The following is a 17,456-nucleotide window of genomic DNA, read 5'->3' on the forward strand; positions in this document are numbered from 1 at the left end:
ATTTTACACAGTAAATTAGTAATTTTGCACAATAAATTAGTAGTTTTGCATTTAAAACAAGAGATAAAGTATAAGTAATATTTAATTTATTTAAAAAAATTCGTATTTAAATATATAAAAAAGCCACAGTTTAATTTTCACTTAAGACCCCAAATGCATCTCCTGCCCCTTTGATATCTCGAGGCGATAAATATGTCAATGTTCTGAGGCCCTCATGAACTTGACCTGTACTAAATTACTAATCAATAGGACTACTCATCCGATCTCTTGCCCAAAAAAGTCTTTGGAAATTATGACAGGATAAATGCTCATGATGAGTCGTGCATTGTACAAATAAAAATACAAAAAGGGCCATTAGTCGGTTACTACTAGAGGGCCTAGAGCTGAATAAACCTGAAAATGAAATGTGAATTTGGTACCATTGGATAGGGGCGCGTGAGTGGGTCACGATGTAACAACCGAACTGAATTATCAATTACATTGAGTTTTATAAGCAACGGTCAACTTCCTGTCCCTATTGGCTTTTTATATAGTACATTTCTCAAAGAGCTGAACTTGCAGTTTTGTATACTTTGTCAGAGTAGATGGTCTAGCGTGGTGGCTTTGCATCTAGTATATCTAGGAGAAGCTTTTATCTTCTTCTCTCTCTCTCTCTCTCTCTCTCTATCTAGCTCTTCTGTAATATCTCTCATTGCACTTCTATTTTATTAATGAATCCCATAGAGAAAAATTGAAGCCATGGCAGGATCATCACCTCTTCTAGTTTATGCTTTTTGTGCTGCTTGCATCTTTTGCCAACTTTTTGAGTTAGCTCAAGCTCAAAATCGAACAGACCCTGCTGAAGGTGTGCCTCTCTCTCACATACACACACTGATAAACACAATTTATTACTTTCTATAGTTCTTGGCTGAAAGCTTTTTTTTTTTTTTTTTTTTTTTTTTTTTTTTTTGTCTTCAGCATTTGTTACATATAATCAGCAATACAAACTGTGTCTGTTCATAATTGTTGAAGTACAAACTTGAAGTAATAAAAGGCTGGCTTTTAGAATTTGATCATGCTATTGCTATAGCTTGCAAATCTAGCTAGGAGCTGAAATAATAAACCCCATACTGCTCATATGCCACACAAACCAACGAATCATGCTGATAATTGCAGAGAAGATATTGTACTTTTGATATCGTCATCATTTCAAAGTAGATATTATTATACTTTAAAATTGGGTTAATTGTAATTTTGATTCTTAAAATTAAAAAAAAATAAAAAATTGGTGGATTTAATAGTTTTAGACAATTCGTATATTTTTTAAGCAAGTGGGATTTATTTTACGGTTCAATCTGTGATGGGTATCAATAATTTGAGAGTTCTTTTTTACAAACACAACATTTATCTCTGTTTTTGATGGGCTCAAAATAAAAATAAGCTATTTATTTTTTTTAATATAATAACTTTATAAAATTTTCGCTCTTTTTTCTAAACAAAATTGTACTTTTAAACGGTGGCAATTTTGGAGGGTGTATATCAGATTGATCACAATGATGTTTAATTGTGAATATGATTGCAGCGGCAGCACTGAATACAATATTTCAAAAATGGGGGATCTCAGCAAATTCAAATCAATGGAATATAAGTGGGGAACCATGCACTGGAGCAGCCATCGACTCCACCAGTTTTGATGACACAAACTTCAACCCTTTGATCAAATGTGACTGTTCCGCCAATAGTAACTCTACTTGCCACATTACCCAATTGTACGTTTCTTTCTTTAATATATATATGCTCATGTCTTTTTTTTCCATGCCATTTTTGCTTATAATTACAATTTCTATACATTCAAAAAAAGAAAAAAAAAAGTTTAAATTAAATTGCATGGTTCAATTCCAATAAGTTCAAGCCGTAAAATCTTTTGACAGCTAAATTACCTATCTTTACTTTTGCTGATTTTTATTTTTATTTTTATTTTTTGAATAGCTGATTTTTTTTATTGAATAAAAAGGAATAGGGATCACCTCTATTATATCTGACTGGTTGTTGAATAGTTCTAATTAAGTTTATTTTCGATTAACTGGTTTATGACAAAAAAATTCTCATTTGTTTGAAAGCAGTCAAACAAATGAGAATTTTTTGCTAGCCAAGTCAGCCTTTTTCTAATTAGAAGAGCTAATCTGTCATGGGTGTGCCCTCATGGTGCTTCCCATGTTCTGTTGCTATATTTTAAAGGTTTTTGAGCATGTAATATCATACAAACATCATACCATCAAATTTGAGCATAAAAGATAAAGTATTTTGCTGCTTAAAATTTTGATGAAATGTATCTTCATGCTCCAATTTATGTTGGTGGCATCTGTTGGTCAAACCAATACCTATGATGGATGTGTGCGCTTTAAAATTATTGAGTTTTGCATGAAATTGGCCATAGAATCCTAAGGAGTAAGGCAAGGTGTCATAATATCCTCTTAAAAGAAAATCTCATGTATGAATCATCTATATGATGACCAAAAAAGAAAAGATAAAATGTGTCAACTCTATAAATTCACATGGTATTATAAAATGGGAACTTTACTTAAACTCAATGTTCCAGTGTTGAAATATGGAAAGGAATTGGGGAAAAAAATTTGAAGAGATAAGTTCTTTGTGTGTGTGTGCGCGCGCATGTGTTTTATAACTTAAAAGTTCCTCATGTGGTTTCTTGGATATATATTGATGGCTAATTTTATCTTCTCCTATGCTTATTTTCTCCTTGTACTACATATCACTAGTACAAGTGTGGTTTTGTACAATGAACCATGAATTTTATGCCATTGGAGATTACAGGCACAATTTGAGATGCATTTAGTGAAAACAAAAGAATAATATCAAAATCCTTGCAAAGGATAATCAGATGGGAGCAAAGTGCGAGTTAAGGGGATTTGAGTTTGACCCTTGGATCTAAACCCATAAGATGGGAGCAGAATGCCACTAGGGTATATGGTCATTAATTGGAAACTCACCATTTTATGTAAACATTGCGCTTGTAGAGAGCTTTTATGATATTAATTACTAATATTCTTGAGCAATCATTCATTTGCCACCTTTTCTAAGCTTATAGTTTTATTGATCCATGAATTAAATTCATATGAAGCACAATTATTTCATATGATAATCCCCACTTTTTTCATATATATATTTTTTAAATCCTTGAAAGTTCTGCAAAATTTGCATTACAGAAACTAAACTTCAAAATGTTTTGGGCATCTTCAGTATATGAATCTTTTTTTTCATGGTTGATGATTTTTTTTCCTCTTTTACAGGAAGGTTTATGCCCTGAATGTAGTTGGCGTAATTCCAAATGAACTATGGACTTTGACTTTCCTCTTCAATCTGTACGATATCTTCTTGATATGTTTGTTTACTTGCGTTTTGCACGAATATGGGTTACCTTCTTTTTCATGTAAGCTAGGATTGAACTTAGACCTTGAAAGTGTATTGCGTCATGTAAAACAGTTGAATTTTGTAGTAGATGTGGTGTACTAGTTTTCCAGGATGGTTCATTTTCATTATATTCTGTTGAATGTGCTATGTTTCCAATATTTCTTACAGGAGGTTGGGCCAAAATTACTTGACTGGTAACCTGTCTGCATCCATTGGCAAACTATATCGCATGCAATACCTGTAAGCCTGTCTCAGTTTTGTTTTGAAACTCAAAGGATATTGTATATCTAATGTCAGCTATCCTTTCTCTTTCTTTTGATGTTTAATAAATTAGGGATCTTGGTATCAATGCATTATCAGGGACACTTCCAAAGGAACTTGGAAATCTTACAGAATTAATATCATTGTAAGTTAACCTTCATTCAAAATTTGAGTGATCTATGTAGCATCTTGGTGGTGCTGTTTCAACCATTTATTTATTGTAATTTATTTGAAGAAGGGTTTTGTGATAAGGTCTATCTCAAATGGCATTTCCTCCCTCAATAATAGGATGGAGGGTAAGGTCTTGGGTTCAAGGCGCACAAGATGCATGTGTGACTTCCCATTGAAAATAATGAAGATGGGTTTCACAAAAATATGAATTTAGTAGTCACCCTGTTGCAATTGTACACCTATTTTGATGCATTTTGCATTTCACATAACTTTCTTTTTTGGGCTGGAATTCTGCATCTCACATACTTGATTTTGATGATCTGCACCCTAAGAGAATCAAGTCCTTGTTTATAAATTATAATTCATATATTGTTTTTCTTGTTAATTTTGTAGGTCTTTTTCGACAAACAACTTCACTGGTTCTCTTCCATCTGATCTTGGGAAATTAGTGAAATTAGAACAGCTGTAAGTTCTAGTACCATAAAGCTTTCCATTTTCAGTGTAGTTATGAAAACCTATATGATTGTATTTTATAGCTAGGTGAGGCAGACTTTAGAAATAGTTCTAGTAAAGCTTCTAGTAATATCCTGTCGGTCGCTCGAGATTATAAGATTCGTGCCAATAAATCTCATATGCCATATTGCAAAGTTTTGCAAATGCAAGATTATCTGTTTTATCCCAGGACAGAAAACAATGTAATCATAAATTTTAGAAATATATTTTACATGAAAGTCAAGTACTATTAACAGCCAGAAATGATATGGTGAAAATAATATATTTTGTAGATACTTATCATGAGAAATTGTGAATATTGTTCTAAACAAGTTAGCAACTTGAACAATAATCTAATGATGGCTTGAGACATTTCCTTTGGTTGTTAAGTTCATTAACTGTTACTACTAAATTTTTATTTGAGCTGAGGATAGGATTTCAATATACTCATGTAAATTTTTTGCCTTGATAGCTACTTTGATAGTTCTGGAGTTAGTGGTGCGATTCCTTCAACATTTGCTAATTTAAAAAGCCTTGTGACAGTGTAAGAACTAGCTTACTACTTTTCTCACCTGCAAACTTTCTAAAATTTACATAATGATGAATATAAAAACAAAAAATTGTGATTAGATTGTGTGAGGAAATATTTGTGGTCTCAGGTGGGCTTCAGACACTGAACTAACGGGCCAGATACCTGACTTCATTGGGAATTGGTCAAAGCTTACTACCTTGTAAGACAATATTGCTAGCCCTATCCTATTTGCTTCTCTCTAAATCATGCTTAATAAGGCTCAATTTTCATTGCAGTGTCAAAGCAACATTATTTATTGTAAGGGTTATTATTGATAAAATTTTAGTGTGTATTTGTACATTCTACAGAAGAGATGCATTTGTGCACAATTTATGATTAACTACTCCAAAATGATTTTGGTAGGAGGTTTGAAGGAAACTCTTTAGAAGGTCCAATACCCTCAACATTTTCCAATTTGACTTCCCTGACGGAGTTGTGAGTGTTTACATCTCTTAGTTACTTTTATTTGTATTTTCACAGATCTTGTAAAGCTAACAATCTCATGTGTGATATTATTGTAGGAGAATAAGTGATTTGTCTAATGGGAGCTCTTCACTGGCATTTATACAAAATATGAAATCTCTAAGTATCTTGTAAGGAAACAAGTGTTTAAGTTTCAGATTCCTAATTATGAATATCCATGTTTTTTTTTTCCTTCTTTGTTGCTCTTCCAAAATATAACATAACAGTTTAGTTGCATCTATTGCAGAGTACTGAGGAATATTAACATTTCTGATTCAATTCCATCAAATATAGGAGAATACCAAAAGTTGTCACAGCTGTAAGTAATGTCCATTGGTGGGTGACTATTTAGAATTTTAGATATACTTGGTGCTGTAATTTAGGTTGAATTTGATTGTTGTTCAAAGCAATGGAACTGAGAACATCTCTTCTATTTATTAGGTTCCTGTAATAAAATTTAAATGGGTGATATTTTTATCAGATTTCTCTAGGCTTGCAAAATGAACTCACCCTGTTTGTAACTATGTGATAAGGGGCCACTTCATTGTATTTCAAATTCATCTTGTTTCTTTTTCACTTTTCTTATCTTTTTTCTATCCTTTTCTTTTTCCTTCTTTCTTTTTGGGATAGTGTATAAGGATTATAACTGTTAATTACCTCTTGTAGATAACTAGTTTTATGTATCACAAACAAGTGATAATAGCTGTGTTATCAATACATTATAATAATATTGTTTAACTTTTTTAGGGATTTGAGCTTCAACAATATAACAGGACAGATTCCAAACGCGCTTTTCAATTTGAGTTCACTCTCTTACTTGTAATATACCTCATTTTCTTAATTTCATATTATACATCCCAATATTATTTTGTATTATATTGAAGCATGTACTATTGCCTTCTTTACCAGGTTTCTCGGAAATAATAAGTTAAACGGCACCGTGCCTGCACAAAAGAGTGGATCTCTTCTCAGTATGTAAGTACATAAAGACATCACTTGCATTTTACAATATTATGATACATTTAAAATGGAGGTGTCTAATAATTAGCTTTTTAATTTAAAGTCCCTTATTTGTATAAGGATTTTCTGAATCTCCAATGCATATGTACAAGGAGTTATATTCAATCTGATGTCAAGAGGGTAGTATGACTCCGATCTCTTATGGTGGTATTTTGGTAGAAAAATGTTGGGTACCACTAGGGATGGACCTAGGTGGGGGCCCGGGACCCCCCGGGTCCAAAATATTATATATATATATATGGTTATTATATATTTTATTTGTGTAGTTGGCCCCCTTCCAAAACCTTAGGTCCCCCTTCTCTCCAATTAGTCTAGCTAGTCTAATCCAAATAGCAACTATTCAACCTAAAACCTTAACAAAAACAATAAAAAAAATTGACAATGGTGATTGTATTTTAGCAAAAAAAAAAACTATTTTACCACCAAAGAACCAAAAAATCATGTGTTATAGGAGAAACTAAAGCTAAATGTTTTGCAGCTACAGTAAACGGGTATAAATACCAGTTGACTGTAGCAAGTTGTTAAAAATAAAATACAATATTTTAAGATTATATCTCTTCCTTCTTACCAAAAAAGATTATATCTCTTTCTTTAATTAAAAACTCAAATTCTCTTTCTTCCTTTATTATTTTAATAAGTTGTGTTATATTATTTTAAATGAAGTGATAAAAAAAAAAAAATAGAACATTTGATATTGGATATATTGTAAAGTGAGGTGATAAGATAAAGTAGCTTTTTGAGGTGCTAAAAGCTAAAATTTTTAAACCACCACTATGAATGCTCTAATTTCAACAAAAAAAATCTTAGCTTGCGTAGTATTAAAAAAACATTATTTTGTTTTTGTCTTTATCTTTGTTAGTAGATGATTGCATCTTAAGGTATTTAGAAATAACGATTTTGTGTATTTATAATTTTTTAATACTATATAGATGCCTATTTTTTTTTCTTTATTCTCTGGCTCCTACTATCTTAAAATCCTGGGTCTGTCTACCACATCCCAAAATCTTGTTTGAGCTAAGTGAACATTTATATGTAGTGAGCTATAACAATCTTATGGAGCAGATACTTTTACATTGGGAGGTTATAACATACTCAGGTTAATCAAAGATTTGATCTACGTGTAATAATTTAGTGATAACTTTAAAATGATGGAAGTGTTTCCTTTCTTTTTTTTTTTTTTTGGGGGGTGGGGGGGTTTGTGGATGGGTGGGGAGGGTATTTTCTGTGTACTCGTATGGATTGGGCTGAATCTCACGTTTGCGTTTTGTGTTGCATTTTCTCTTTTTTTTTGGTCAGCTGCAGCAGGAACAGTAGCCGCACTTTTCCTACTTTTTCGTCACTTTTATCAGTTCTGTGGATCCCGTGAACAGTATATGGGACCCACAAATATCACTTTTCAGCAATTTTTTCATTAAAAATGGGCCCCACAGCACTATTTATATATTTAAAAATTATTTTGCTACAGTGTTTTTAGTTTTCAGTTTTCAGTTTCAGCAAAATAAGTTCAATCCAAACAGACCCTGTATATAAGCAAGCAATTACATAAAAGACTAAATGCTGTATCACCAATGGATTAATTGTACATGGATTTCCATGTGTAGCTAATAGCATAAACAAGCATGCATTATTAGCCAACATAGAAAAATAGAGGTTCTAAATTTCGAATAATATGGTTTCAAAATTTTGTTTCAGAGCATCAATGTCAATTGACTAATGCGTAATTTAGTACTGAACATGGGATCGTTTACCAGTTGAATGGATCATGTATCTAACATCCTTGTTATGTTATGATTGCAGTGATTTGTCTTACAATAATTTACAGGGAAGCTTTCCTTCTTGGGTCAACGAACAAGATTTACAACTGTATGTATACTATTGTATTTGAAAATATTTATATTATATTTCTGTTTCTGATATTCTATAACTTGCTACTCTTGAATAAAAACTGACATTCAGATCTTATGCTGTATAATATGCAGTAATTTAGTTGCCAACAATTTCACAATAGAAAGTTCAAACAGCAGGTAAATTTCTCGATGCTATATTTTCTTATTTTAAAGCTTGAGTTTTACCATAATGAAACAAGTTTCTAGTCAATTTTAAATGTTATTAGTCTTGTCAATTAAGGTAGTGAAGCTGTTAGAAGCTGATAGCCATGATTTTCAACATGGTAACTGGTCCTCTCAAATGTTCTGGAACTTTACGTGGAGTGTGAATTATCATCAACTCACTACCTCAGAGAATTATAATGTTTTACTAGAAGTAAATTATAGATAGAAATTACCAATAAAAAATCTATATTATAGAAAGAAATTAATTAGCTGATGTCTAGCAATGTATATTACTTAGACATGTTCATTAAAAGGAGTGAATTTAGGCGTCTGATGCAGGACAAAAGCTTTGATACCAAACTAATTTGAGATTTGTTGAGTTTTGGGATAGGTAGGGATCGTGTTTGTTGTGGAGAAGGCAGGAAAATATTTGGAAGTGAAAAAGAAAGTTTCTGGAAGTTGAACAGAAAAGGGAAGAAGTAAAAAATATTCTTTTAAGCCGCACATATGGATATTTTGAGCATGAGAAATGGAGTTTCCAGCACCATTAACTCAGGAGTCATCAATTGCCAAAATATGCAAAAAAATAAAAATAAAAATAAAAAATAATTAGTATGGGTCAAACCTGTATATCATCTCATTTACATGGTCAAATGACACCTAATCCATATGTTCTGCTGATACAGAACATTGATAAAAATGAAGTGTAATTAGCTGATTTGATACTTACGAGAGTAATGGGGACTATCAAAGCCCATTTGATTAAATTGCCCCTCCGTCCCCCTACCCCCCAAAAAAAAAAATAAAAATAAAAATAAAAACACCACTTTTGCCTAAATATTATATGTTTCTCTTCATGAAAAATTTCATATATATTTACTTCTTGTGATTGCAAGTACTGCCTTACATTGGGAAAACACAAGTTGTAACTCATTTAAAGAAACCTCTTTCATCGCGGGGCAATGATGGGTTAGTATTCTTAGGAGAATGATTATGAGCATATTGCCAAGAGATCATTTCTTATTACGTGAGTGCAAACTTAATCCTAATTATAATATTTGTATCAATCAGATATATCTTCTTTAATAACTAATGTTTTATTTCGATAAACTACACATTCCGTGCCTAAGTGCATTTCTGTTCTGCTTTAGTGTTTTGCCTTCAGGATTGAGCTGTCTTCAACGGGATTTTCCTTGCAATCGAGGCGCTGGAAGATGTAAGTACAATTTAAAATATCACACTTGATTATAAGATTGGAAAGCATTAGTAGGTATTGAGGCCAAACTACGAGAAGATTATACTCTAGGATTGGTTCTTCTAAGCAGAATACAAAGTGATGAAACTTCAAATGTTTACAAAATATTGATATGGGCACAGTACAATCAAGATGCATTCCAAATTTTTAGTACACATGAATATTGGATCTGTCTTTTTAAGGGCTAAATTGGCAATGCATCACAGCTACATTCCAGTGTCAATTCAGTATACAGTAATTTTAAATGGCATCATGATGTACTTTAAAGAAAAATTGCAAGGTTTGTGAACCTCTGCCAAGAACCCCTATACTGGCGATCATTAAAAGAGTATTTAAAAAGCTTAGGTTTGAATATGTCAATATGTCATTATTCAAATCATAGATAATTAAACTATTTTTCAACTTACATTCTAGTTTTTTTTATAACAGACTACTGATCTTCAAGCATGTCCACTATTGAAATGCATAGCATGCTTATGAACGCACAATTTTAATTACCTTTTCCAAGCTTACACATCAAAGAATGTTTTTTTATTTTATATACATTTGTTTTCAGATTCTGAGTTTGCAATTAAGTGCGGTGGTCCTCAGATTACCTCTTCTAATGGGATTGTGTATGAGAGGGATAATGAGACACTTGGTCCAGCTACATATTATGTGGTTGACACAGACAGGTGGGCAGTTAGCAATGTTGGATATTTTACTGGGACCAAGAATCCTCAGTATACAAGTTTTTCATCATCTCAATTCACGAGTTTAGACTCAGAGCTGTTCCAAACAGCTCGACTCTCTGCTTCATCATTACGATACTATGGCCTAGGGCTCGAGAATGGAAACTACACTGTGAGCCTCCAGTTTGCAGAAATAGCTTTTGTAAACACTAACACATGGCAAAGTCTTGGGAGGCGTGTGTTTGATATTTATATCCAGGTTTGCATCATATTATCGAATTGTTTTAGAACTACAGAATTTTATATTAAAATGAAGAGTATATTTCTTAACAGAAAAAGAGTGTATGTAACAAATATATTGACTGTCTTATTCATCAATGCAGATTTTTCTTGAATATGATGCATATTTACAACTTAAATTATCTAATCAATTCTAGATTTACCACTAGCAGTTCTCTATTTTGTTTTCTTTAACTATCTATTTTGCCCTTCGTTTTCTCAGAACTTATGTCAAGTATGGTACAACCATTACCTCTGTGATTTCTTCACTTTTTTTGCAATTTATATCCAAAACTCAAAATTGTTTTGATATCTAAAATATGTCTATAATCATGATAAGGATTTTGAATGAAACCTTTGATGTATTCCCTCTCCTATTTTCTCTATAAATTAACTCTTTCCTCTTATCGTCATTCCTTTTGTTTTGCTAATTTTTGAATTTGTTTACTCCAGGGGAATCTTGTTTTAAAGGATTTCGACATACGAAAGGAAGCCGGTGGTGCCTCTTTCGTACCTGTTCCGAAGGAATTTAATAATGTTCAGGTATCAGAAAACTACCTTGAAATCCATCTCTTTTGGGCTGGAAAAGGGACTTGCTGTGTACCTGCTCAAGGTACTTATGGACCTTCTATTTCAGCCATCAGTGCTACCCCAGGTAAAAAAGTGCAGAAACTGTAGATGCAATTTAGAAAGATTAGGTAGTGGTTTCCTCACATTTTAGTACCATGTTATTGACTATCTTACTTTGGTATAGAATTTACACCCACTGTTAGTAACATACCTCCAAGCACAAGCAGCAACAAGAATAGGACTGGTCTGATTGTGGGTGTTGTTGTTGGTGTTGGGGTTTTGAGCTTTCTGGCTGTTTTCGTGGTTTTCTATATTGTTCGAAGAAGAAAACCACCGACCAATGATGATGAAGGTAAGCCAAAAATCACGTTGCATATACATGATAGTTGTCAAACTTCATTCAGTTTTCTCTACATATTAGAAAAATGGAACTCTTTCCTTTATGTGATACTATGGTACTCACTATTAGTGACTAGTGAGGTGGCCTCTGCATATTCCATATTAAGTAGTACAAAATGCAGTGTATCATTTCTTGTGTACAAAGGCATTTTTACTAAAACCTCTTTCTATGCATGTCTTGGAATAATATGCATTCACAAACAAACAGACATATATGACCAAAAAGGAATAGGGAGAAACATAATTTATGCGGCCAATGAAGCCCCAGGCTACTTACAAATTCCCATATTATGCTTGCTACCTAATCTCTTACAAACAAACAGACATATATGACCAAAAAGGAATAGGGAGAAACACATTGATGATTGATGCTTAAGAAAGGGATAGTGCAAAAACGTTTCTGAATTTTCTGCTATAAACCACACAAGCAAATCGATTACTAGAAAATGGATTCAGTGTTACAACCTATGTTTATGTTGAAATTGCAGAGCTCCTCGGAATAGATGCTAAAACATTCACTTTCAGCTATGCTGAACTCAAGACGGCTACAGAAGATTTTAATCCTGATAATAAGCTTGGAGAGGGAGGATTTGGACCAGTTTATAAGGTAATTCCTTATTCTAATCAAGAACTTTAGTGGCTGAAACCAAGCCATTGCCATAAAGTTGACTGTCTGATACACATCTATACATCTATTGATAATTCCAAGCAATGGCTATTAACAAATCACAGAGTGCAACATCACCCCTTTTTCTTTTTGTTTCTTCATTTATATTATCCTTTTATTTTATTTTTACATTTTTTGTGAAATCCCTTGGCCGCCCTTATTATGATATCTTGTTCCTGTGATTGGCGAGAAGCTGGCAGTTGCAAGTACTAAATTGATCCAAAAATAAATGAAGATTAGTAATTCCTTATCCATATGCAACAAGCTGGAAACGAGCCACAACAGTTAAGCGATTCAACAAAGTAAACAACTCCCAACTACAACTAGACGACAATATCTAAACTACACAACCAAGATTGACTACCCAGATACACAGATCAGGGACAAAATCCTAGCAACTAACAAACCAAAATACAAGATAGTGCAAAACTAGACAACCACACATCCGATGAACAAATCAGCAAGAAGAAGAATCTGCAACAGTTGGAAAGTTGTACCACCACATAGATCAAACTTTAGGCTTAAACAGAACATCTGAGATGCCCCATCTGGCACAGATTTTTTTGTTGATGCTAGAGCTGGGATATACACCCTTGCTTTCAATTTTATACTTCTCCTGATTCTTTATGGCCCCTAAATTTGTTCCTTTGTTCTCACAGTGCCCTGGTGCTTAACAGCATTTCTTTGAGCCCAAACATGATACATACCAGCAATGAAGCCTAACCTGCAACAATCTGCCCTAAAGATTTTTCCTCTTCAATTTTGTACTGCCCAGGTGATGAGATTACCCCATTCATCATCAAGGCCTTCTTGACAGAACCATCTTTTAATTATCCTCCAACTTCTTTGGGTAAAAGGGAATTTGAAGAAGATATGGTCTCTATTTTCAGTGCATGCTCTACATAGTACACACAAAATGTCACAACTTTTTAACCAACTAACTATTCTTTCATTAGTAGATAGTCTATCACTCAAAACCAACCAAGTAATGAAAGCATGCCTTGGGATGGCTTTGGCAAATCAAAAAATTTTCCACCAATTGATAGTAGGCCTCCTTGGCCTAATTTGGTCCCAAGCACTTGAGATAGGGAAAGTAACAAGATCATCAGACCTTGTATAGCTCCAATTCCAAGCCTTGTTTAGAATCACAGTCACTAGAGAGTTTAGCATTTAATGAGGTGGCAACATCATACACTATTCTATGCCCAAATTTTTGATAGAAAGGGCCATTTGGGCGCCAATTATCATGCCACACGTAAATATTAGAACAATCCCCCACCAGGACTTGATTAATGGCCTAGCCAAATCTCAGAGTTGAAAGTTATTCAAAGTTCTTAATCAAATGAACCAACCTATTTTCTAATTGTTTTCTGATTCAGGCCATTTTCCCAAATTCAAACTTCTCTAAGTTTCCACACCACAAAATCTGTTACACATTTTCCCCTTTATATGGCCTGGTTACATATTCAAAATTATGGTTCTGTCCCCTTTTTTTAAGGCTACTCTTTACACTGGGTAAACTTAAAAATGAAAGTATCATACAATGAAATGAGGCCCATTTTATGCCACTCTATTGCAATTTCAAGAAGTGAATCTGTTATTAAAAAGCACTTATTTACAGCAAACTACTTATAGAGGGTGATGAATTGATGGAAATAAGGGATAAATTACATTTTAATGATTATGGAAATTTAATATCCTCATGGATGGCTTAATGTTTGAGTAGTTGTTTGAGATTGTTCAAAATAGACTGGTCAAGATAAAATCATCTCTGGCAAACGTTTATTAGATTTGATAATCATGGGAACCAATATATGAGTAATTGCATTTTGTGGAGGGTATAGTAGTTTGAGTAATCACAGTTGGTACAAATAAATAATGTCCAAAATGTTTTAGTTTTAGGAGACTCTGACCAAGTAATTGAAGTCATTATCAAACAAGATTATATATACTAGGAGCATAAAAATAACGGCTTTTTTTTTGTTCCTTCTTTTCTAGATGTTAGTAAGGTTGGTTACCTGATCTATGAAATGGGATCCATAAGATGACATTTCTGGTAGTTTATAGCTTGCCAGATGTATTGCTTGTATCATTGGAAGTAAAAACACTCTGGAAAGCAAGTTTTTTTATTTTAAAAATAAAAGTTTTAGACCATACGAAGACAATCTAGTTCTTTGTAGAACATTTATATCGGGCAGCCTGTCATTCCTGCCTGATACTTTTCCTTGAATGGTTTAAGGCATAAAATTGAAATTGATTAAAATCGACGTGCAATTTCATGGTGAAGATGACCACTGACCATTAAGAAACTACAATGTTTTGAAATTTATCCTTATAAATTTTATATACAAATGGGTATTGTGTGGTTTTTTTTTACATTGTTTGACTTTACTTGAGACATCAATCAGATAAAAAGTCTAAATTACATCTATTAAGCCATCCATCCTAATTATCCAAACTCTCCTTTTTATATTTACTATAATAGATTAAAATTATATGCAGAGTAATATTTTTTAAACAGATTCTTTAATATTTTGTTTGGTACTTTGTATAAAATAGGGAACACTTAATGATGAGAGAGTAATTGCTGTGAAGCAGCTGTCTGTAACGTCACACCAAGGAAAGAACCAATTCCTGACCGAGATTGCTACTATATCCGCTGTGCAACATCGTAACCTTGTGAAGCTATATGGATGTTGCATTGAGGGAGATAAACGACTCCTTGTGTATGAGTATCTAGTAAATAATAGTCTTGATCAAGCATTATTTGGTATGTGAACACATCTTTTCTGTTTCTAACTGAGGGTGTAAGTATTTATTTATACAATGTAGATTTATTTTATGTGCTTGCATGAAACAGGAAAAAGAACCTTGAATCTCGATTGGTCAACGCGCTTCAATATATGCTTGGGTGTAGCAAGAGGTTTAGCTTATCTTCATGAGGAGTCACGGCTTCGGATTGTACACAGAGATGTGAAGGCTAGTAATATCCTGCTTGACTCTGATCTCATCCCCAAAATATCAGACTTTGGCTTGGCCAAGCTTTATGATGATAAAAAGACCCACATAAGCACGCGCGTTGCAGGGACTATGTAAGATCCTAGAGGCTTAGCTTGTCACCTTGTCTTTCTGAATTACATAATCCTTTATTTTGTGCATGTAAGATCCTAGAGGCTTAGTTAGATTAGTACTAATTTGTGCATGTGATTTTTACTGGTGCAGTGGGTATCTTGCACCAGAGTACGCCATGCGTGGGCACCTTACAGAGAAGGCTGATGTGTTTGCCTTTGGTGTTGTGGCTCTAGAGCTTGTTAGTGGGAGGCCAAATTCTGACTCAAGCTTGGAAGAAGAAAAGATATATCTTCTTGAATGGGTATGAACAATATTTTTGTGCACCGTGACAGTCATCTTTCTTTAATTGGATGGATTTTTTTCCTTCCAAAAGTTTCAGTAGTATATATTTTTGTTTGGATATGTGTTTTGGGTTCATGACAGTCATGATCCATCCACAACTATATATATTTTTTGCTTCTGCCAAAAGTTGAAGTACCAGCAAAGCTTGGATCATAAGTTGTCAATAAATAAATAAAGAGGAAAGTTAGGACGTCTAAAGGAAGTGAAGCAATTTTATTTGCTTATTTAGAGCATTTGCAAAATGAGTCCAATTTGCAGCATGATAGGAAATCAAACGAGTCTCCATACCCAAATCTAAAGCTAGTAAGAGCCTACTTTTTGTATGACCAAATACTATGTAATGGTCTCTTTCCAAGTTATTTTATGAAATTCAAGATAACACATAAGTTTTGTTTTTTTACCTTATTTATTCATAATTTTGTGATGTTCCTGATTTTGAAGTTTACACACTTAGATATTGAAATATATGTCAAATTTGACCTGTCAGTGTCACTCATCCATATGTCACCGAACATTTAAAATGTGTGTTAATGGAGTGGCAGTTAGATTCACAAGATGAACTTGTGGTTGACTTTAGGGATAACAACTAGATTTTATTTAGATCCCTAGTAAAACATGGTTTTCTTATTCATTCAGACAATTTGAATACTCGCTACCAATACCTTTATACCGTGTTATGAATGCTTAGACTGTTAAACTAATTGAAACAATTGGAATATTGGATTACTCACCTCCACCACTTTTGTATTATATTCTAAACCTGAAGAAAGTTGTCTCATTGAAACAAATCGATCACTCACAGCCACCACTTGTACACAACATTGTAAAGCTACTCTGATAGCATATATATCTTTCTCAGGCTTGGCAGTTGCATGAAAACAACCGTGAAGTTGATCTTGCAGACTTTAAATTATTAGAATTCAATGAGGAAGAACTAAAACGATTGATAGGAGTATCACTTTTGTGCACTCAAGCGTCCCCAACTTTGCGGCCATCAATGTCGCGTGTGGTGGCAATGCTCTCAGGAGATATTGAAGTGAGCATTGTAACTTCAAGGCCAGGATATTTGACAGATTGGAAATACGATGATATAACCAACGTAACCAGTGAGGGTGCAATTGATACTACCTATTTCAACTCATCATCAGCTAGTACAAGCATGGTGGGTGATGTAGGGAATTCACTAGCAGATGCTTCTAAACCTATGCTTGGTGATACTATCGAAAAGGGCCGATGAGAATTTGTCATTATTTTTCTTCAAATTTATTCTTGTGTGAAGTTAAAAAATGTTTTGTGTATTCTTCCTTTTATGAGTTTGACATTGTAATTCCTTACATTTTTGGGTAGAGGCGTAGTTTAGTTTGTTTCATGTTGTGACAGATACACTATTGAATGTAAGGCACTATTCAAGAAGTTGTACAAATGTTTCACATGTAGATTTACCTTATTTATTTATTTAAAATTTCACTGGTTGAAGTTCATAATTGAAAAAGAATTAACGCTTTCACTTATCTGCTCACAGTTCACCATAGTGAAATATTGAGTGAGAGTTTAACCAAGTAAGGCATCTGACCTTGATATCTAAGCTTCGTTGGCTAGTGACACATGGCTAAGTAAGTTAGATAGTCACACTGAGTCCATTCAATTGAGACATATATAAGGAAAGAAGAGATTTAATCCCCCCCAAAAAATTTCATTTATATTCAAGTTACCTCAAAGAAAAATACTACTTGATTGGCAAGCAATAGAATAGTTGTGCATCAAC

The 17,456-nt window shown here is 33.4% G+C and overlaps 1 protein-coding gene across 2 annotated transcripts; it reads left to right on the top strand.

Moving 5' to 3' along the window:
* The first annotated feature begins 564 nt into the window (after positions 1 to 564).
* Positions 565 to 17,104, top strand: LOC126720663 (probable LRR receptor-like serine/threonine-protein kinase At1g56140). Of its 2 annotated transcripts, none has more exons than XR_007653592.1 (24): positions 565 to 844; positions 1,562 to 1,748; positions 3,288 to 3,359; positions 3,577 to 3,648; positions 3,743 to 3,814; positions 4,234 to 4,305; positions 4,805 to 4,876; positions 4,992 to 5,063; positions 5,267 to 5,338; positions 5,425 to 5,496; positions 5,613 to 5,684; positions 6,113 to 6,184; positions 6,275 to 6,340; positions 8,183 to 8,248; positions 8,365 to 8,409; positions 9,588 to 9,652; positions 10,248 to 10,621; positions 11,095 to 11,296; positions 11,396 to 11,563; positions 12,099 to 12,217; positions 14,837 to 15,047; positions 15,138 to 15,369; positions 15,517 to 15,650; positions 16,551 to 16,710. XR_007653592.1 is itself a non-coding variant. In XM_050423405.1 (24 exons), exons 1-24 carry the CDS (start codon positions 739 to 741, stop codon positions 16,926 to 16,928), a joined length of 3,090 nt encoding a protein of 1,029 aa, XP_050279362.1. In that variant the 5' UTR covers positions 567 to 738; the 3' UTR covers positions 16,929 to 17,104. The 2 variants fall into 2 exon arrangements, 1 of the variants encoding a protein (XP_050279362.1); XM_050423405.1 differs by having other exon boundaries at positions 567 to 844; positions 15,500 to 15,650; positions 16,551 to 17,104.
* The last annotated feature ends 352 nt before the right edge of the window (positions 17,105 to 17,456 follow it).

The sequence above is a fragment of the Quercus robur genome, chromosome 4 (genome assembly GCF_932294415.1).
Source record: "Quercus robur chromosome 4, dhQueRobu3.1, whole genome shotgun sequence".
Lineage (NCBI taxonomy): Eukaryota > Viridiplantae > Streptophyta > Magnoliopsida > Fagales > Fagaceae > Quercus > Quercus robur.